At 44.9% G+C, this 6,000-nt stretch overlaps 1 protein-coding gene across 3 annotated transcripts in view; it reads right to left on the reverse strand.

Annotated features, from left to right (window-relative positions):
* MACROD2 (mono-ADP ribosylhydrolase 2) overlaps positions 1-4,734 on the reverse strand; it is a 1,930,060-nt gene extending 1,925,326 nt beyond the window's left edge. For all 3 annotated transcript variants that reach the window (XM_070421435.1, XM_070421436.1, XM_070421434.1), the window contains exon 1: positions 4,595-4,734. In XM_070421435.1, the coding sequence (XP_070277536.1) occupies positions 4,595-4,640 (46 nt within the window). In that variant the 5' untranslated portion in view covers positions 4,641-4,734. The remainder of the gene's footprint in view (positions 1-4,594) is intronic.
* Positions 4,735-6,000: the final 1,266 nt, after the last annotated feature.

Raw genomic sequence — 6,000 nt, forward strand, 5'->3', positions numbered from 1 at the left:
ATAGTATCCAGCATTAGATAACCTAACACAAAATAATAACTTTGAAAAATTATTCCAAAGAAATGAACTATAGAAAGTATTCATGTAAACACAAGTGAACAAGAAACGGGGAGCCAATATTTTTCCCCACTCTTAGAAGTTGCTTTTCTTCAGCCACATAAGTAGACAAAATAACAACAACAACAAAAGCTGTATTTTAATCAGATGGATATATTCAAATCACAATACTACAATACTCAAGGGTCAACACTATTGAAATTCAGATACCGAAAGGGCATTCAAGTTGAAATCAAGAATCTGGAACTCAGGAGAGAGGTCTAGCTAGAGATTTTGGAAATTATAACCTAAACTTCTAGTCCTACAGGACGTTCACAGGGAAGGTAAGGGAGGGGAGCAAAGCTTAAAAAAAAAAATTAGGGAGTACACACAAAGAAGGGATAAAATGAAATGAAGTTTAGATGTCACTTGGGGCACATGGTGAATCAAGGTCCCAGTGATGTGGAAATCAGCAAAGAGTTTAAATATGGAGAACAGAAGAGATATTACCAATTGCTACAAAAAGATCAGAAAGAATAGAAATTAATAAATCATTGGTTTTATCAACTGGATCACCCAAAGCACTGAAAAGAGAATAAAGTGATGAACAAAATGGTCTGGGTTCTAATGCCAAATCATGCAGAACTTCAGCTACCTGGCATAAATGGCATGCCTATATTATCTGGCCTTCCCTTGGTTCCTTTCCTGTTAATAACCAGATTATTTACAATGATATCAAAAGGAAGGCTACGTTAAGGTAGAAGAGACTTGAGCATTCATATAGGTTGAGGAGAGGAAACTGAAGACACTCAGAAACTAAACATACCCGAAAGGGAATAAATGATAGCACAAGATCTCAAAGAATTCAAGAGATGTGACAGCACAGAGGGGTTCATCTTAGAAACAAAGAAGAAAAGTGCTTTCTTTAAGATAGAAACAAAGCTGAAAAGACAAAGAACCTGTGAAGAAAGAGACAAATAATACTATGCAGTTGTTCATGTTATATGACATGTATTTTCTCCATGAATTAAAAGGCAACTTCTGGCAGTTCTATGGAGCACACCCAGGCCTTTCCCCAATCCCATCTTTCTCCAGGGCTTGCAACGTGCTCCCTCATGCTCTCTCATTCACTCATTCATTCATTCTCTCTCCCTCTCCCTTTCCACCCAAACCACCTCTCCTCTCTTTCTTCTCTAAAGACCCAGTGTGTCTGTTCCCCCCGCCCCCCACCCCCCGCACCCCATCTCCGTCTCCTAAGTTCCAAGGGCCCATGTCTTCTAAAGCTCACTTCTACCTCCATGGCCTCCTAAATAAACTTTCTCTTATTAAAACAAACAAACAAACAAAAAAAGGCAATATCATCTGTTTAGTAGGAGGATGGGGTCTTGATGGAATAGGAATCTTGAAGGGGATAGTAAATTTAAATAATCACACAGCAGGAAAAGGGATGAGTAGAACTTATTAAAGCACTACTAAAAAAGCTCAGATCACTAATATGGAAATATTGCAATATCACTAATCAGGTTGAAATATACGAAGCAATTGTAGTTTTAATGAGTGTCAGAAGGTACATATGGGAAAGCAACCTAGTCTTTGTCACTGCATTTATTTAAAAGTTTAAGTGTGGACACTTAGGACAAAACAAGATCTATAATAAGACAATAAGATAAAAATGAGATAGTTTCAGTACTTGAAATTGTAATACACATTAAGTAGTTTTGAATTAGGGTTCAAAATACTAGATCAACAACATCTAGTTAACATATGTGGAGAACTCCTTAGCTATTCATTTAAACAATGAGACATACTGAAAGCTACATACATATATTAAATAGTTTCTTTGGTATTACACAAAACTTTTCCTTGAAGAATGCTTCACTTTTGCAATAAATCCTTTCTTTGTTAATCAAACATATAAGCAGGCAGACCTACTTATTAGATGGTATACTGAGTTAAAATGTTTATACAATGCCTTGATATTTCAATGAGGTGGGTAAGCTTTTAGATTTAAATAACAGCTCCAAAAATATGACACCATCCTCTCCAGTGCAATAAATGAAAAAAGGTCATCAGCTTCTTTAACACTAACTACTGTACTGAAATCTTTAGCTCCTTCTTGATGGTACAATATCTATTTTAAAAATATTAACTATTCAAAAATAGACGTCCTAATAAGACAGTGACACATATTAAAGTCTTCAAGTCTCAATAAGTTTTCCCTTTAACATTAAACTTCAGGCAAAAATAGGATAGTTTGTACAAGAAATTATTTTGTTAAATGCCTTTCTTAATTGTGCATGTGCTTCTTTATTTAGAAAATATTAATTTGGTTATATTTTCTCTTATAATTAGTAGCAAACTAAGAATTAAGACATTGAAGATTCTAAAAAGCCTGCGTATCACAGTTCAACTGTGTAGATGTTAAATGAAGGAAGCATTATAGTATTACTCAGGAACATTGTCTATTATGACAGAAAAAAATAGTTCTTAAGTAATCACTATAATTTCACTAATGATTCATGTATTAAAATCAATCTCCATATCTTTCATTATTTTGCCTTCGTTATTATCAATCATACAAAGCTAACATTTCAAGACCATCAATAAAAATGGGTATAAATGACTTTTCAATGCTTACAAAGTAAATCCTGGTTGAAAGTAAAGTAATTGCTACTGCAAAAACAAAACAATTATTTCACACTACTTTATATGTCAGGCTATTATTTTCAACAGCATTTGTTTTGTGACAACACAATTTTTAGTTCTATATGTGATCATAATCATTAAAACATAATTAAATGACATACAACCTACTCTTTCAATACCTTAAAAACCATTTTCATCAGTTGTTCAGATGTTATGTTAAATCTTCCCAGTAGTTAATTGGAAAAAAAATTCCCTTTTCAACCCTTTCCTTGTACATTGTTTGAAGTAGCCCCTATAGAGAGGATCCTTTTCCCACATTCATTTCTTTTCCACTATTTGCCTAGATGTTTACAGAGGCCAGGACTTGCAATAAAAATCTACAGGTTTTAGAAAGCTATTATCAAGGAAATCAACTTTCAACCTAGTCACTCCATATCCTTCTTCTATAAAGAAGATGGGATACTTAGGAGAGATGTGCACTCCTCGCTCGACCTCACGCCATGCCCAGGTTTAGTATATTTCAGCAGATAACAATGTAAGTACTTTTTCCTCCATTTCCGTAAAAAAGCTAAAGAATAAAAAGGAGTGAAAAGAAGAAAGAAAAAAACTCCAGAGTTCCAAGTTTTACCTTAGAACTGTGGTTCTCAACCTCCCTAATGCCACGACCCTTTAATACAGTTCCTCATGTTGTGGTGACCCCCAACCATAAAATTATTTTCGTTGCTACTTCATCACTGTAATTTTGCTACTGTCGTGAATCGTAATGTAAATATCTAATATGCAGGATGTATTTTCATTGTTACAAATTGAACACAAGTAAAGCATAGTGATTAATCACAATAAGCAATATGTAATTATATATGTGTTTTCCGATGGTCTTAGGCGACCCCTGTGAAAGGGTCGTTCGACCCCCAAAGGGGTCTCGACCCACAGGTTGAGAACCGCTGCCTTAGAATATTATCTAACTACCATGCCAAAGAGAAGAGAAGAGAAGAGAAGAGAAGAGAAGAGAAGAGAAGAGAAGAGAAGAGAAGAGAAGAGAAGAGAAGAGAAGAGGGTTGGCTGGCAGGCACACTTCTGTGTCTTACAGAAATCAGTGCCACTTTCAGTGATGTGGATAAGCTTGGATACGCTCAGAAGCCGGGTGGGTTCATTCACGGAGAGTGACACCCGTCTCACCACCTTACTCTGAGCCACTTCACACTATGAATGGGGGGTGGGATGTTGAGAAGCACCCCGCGCAGAGAAAAGCCCACCGAGATGTCCCTGACGGCACTCCTCACCGGCAAGACGCTCGTGGAGGTTTCCCCCAAGAAGAGTTCCAGGTTTCAAGGCACCCTGCGGCGCGGAAGTGGGGGACCCAGAGAAGGGACCTGCGCCCGGAGGTGGGGACCCCCTGCCAGCCGGTGGGCAGGGGCGAAGAGTGCCTGCAGGAGGGCGAGCAGAGGCGCAGCGGCGGCGGCGGCGGCCGCAGCGGGTGTGTCCGCCGGCGGGCACGTGTCCTTGGGACACGCCGGCCAGGCGTGCGAAAAGTCCCAGCAGGAGCGTGGAGCCCGGGTGGGGGAACCCAGGGAAGTTGTGCCGGGCCCGGAACGGCGGCGTGGAGCGGGTGTCCGTGTCCACGCCGCGAGTGAGGCTGCGGCAGCCCGGTCCGGGGAGGTGACTGGGCGCAGCGGGCGGCCGCGAGGGGCGTGCGCCCACCCGTGCGCGAGCGGCAGGCGCCCGGAGGCGGCGCGTGCACGCCGGGGGGGAGCGCGGGTGTGGACACACGGACACACGAGGGAGGCGGCACGGGGCGGGCGGGCGCGAGGCGGGAGCTCGGGCGGAGGGCACCGCGGCACACACAGCCCTGACCCCCGCCGCCATCCCTCACCCACCCCCACCCGCGCCCCAGGACTCGGCAGGCCGTTACCTTTCTCCTCTCTCCACACCTTTTTCTTCTTGTTGCTGGGGTACATGTTGCCGTGGGGGTGGCTGGCTTTCAGCTGCAAGTTCCCCAGGCTCACGGGCAAACAGGGTGGTGTGGAGTGGGAGGGCTGGGAGGGGGCACTCGGGAGGGAAAAAGTGAAAAGGGCTCCGGGTCCCACGCCGCTCGCAGCTCTCCAGTCGCCGCCCTCCTCCCTCAGCCCGCGCTCGGCTTCGGCTCCCACCCGCCTCAGCCCCGCGGACGCCGCCACAGCAGCACCTCGGAGCCTGTCAACTAGGTCACGCCTCGCGCGAACCTAACACCCGCGTAAGCCCCGCCTCACAGCCGCTAGCCATCGCCGCTCCCATTGGCTGCACCGCCCGCCGCTCTCCGCGTTCCGGCCACCGCGCGCCCCGACTTCGGCCCCAGGGCGCAGGCGCAGGCGCAGGCTCGAGCCCGACGCCAAGGACGTTGGGGAGCGGGAGGGGGCGGAGCCAGGGCGTGAAGGTGCTGGAAGTGGCCTCGCGACCCGAGTGGGACGAGGAGCGAACGCCTGGGAGGAGCATGAGGAGGCAGACACCCCCGTTCCAGGCTTCGTGGGGCAAGGAGGAGAGCGTGGCCTCTAGGCCAGGTGCTTCAGGTGACTGAGGAGTGGCGTGAGGGTCCCAGCCTTAGGGACTGGATGGAAGATGTGGAAGTGAGAGACATGAGTCCACACGTTGTCCATGCTCACTCCGACTGGCCCGTCTGCACGGAATTTACCAGATAATCTGAAGCTGTCTTCCAAGTGGGCAAATACTGCATAACAGAAAGAAATGAGAGGATTGGGAAATGGTTCCAGGTCATATACAATGGGCTCCTCAGCCTTGTAGTGAAAATTACAGGTTTCACTGGAGTTCCGCGAAGTTTGGAAAACACCAAGGTAAACTGGACTACTCAAGTGTTTTAAGAACCAGCCAGTAACAGTGCGCCACCAAAATGTTATATGGGAAACAGAAGCCTTACATCAAAGCAAATTCAAATACAGTTTAATTCATTCCGAGACCGAGCTCCTTAAGGAGCTCGTTAAGGAGCTCGTTAACTCAAATTACTCTATCAACTCAATGCAAAAAATCAGCGGAGAGACAGCTGGTATCTCAAAAAACTCGTTAGTCGGGACACTCGTAAGTCAAGGCCCCACTGTAGAAGTTACCCAGAGCCAGGTCACGTTATCATTTTATTCCTCTTCTAATTGCTTCAGGTCAAGGTTCTGGTCCAAAGGACTGGCTATGTTCAGGGTAATACTAAAATCCAGTGCCAGTAGAGTCCACCACAAGAGTAGATAGACCCAGAATTTAGAGCAAGCTTGGCAAGCTCCTCTCCAAACTTACTGTGCTTCTAAAGAACAGGCAATCCACACGGCTGACTTGGTG

This window comes from Myotis yumanensis, unplaced genomic scaffold, assembly GCF_028538775.1.
Source record: "Myotis yumanensis isolate MYYU_CA2020_CCGP unplaced genomic scaffold, mMyoYum1.0.hap1 SCAF_7, whole genome shotgun sequence".
In the NCBI taxonomy this organism is placed as follows: domain Eukaryota; kingdom Metazoa; phylum Chordata; class Mammalia; order Chiroptera; family Vespertilionidae; genus Myotis; species Myotis yumanensis.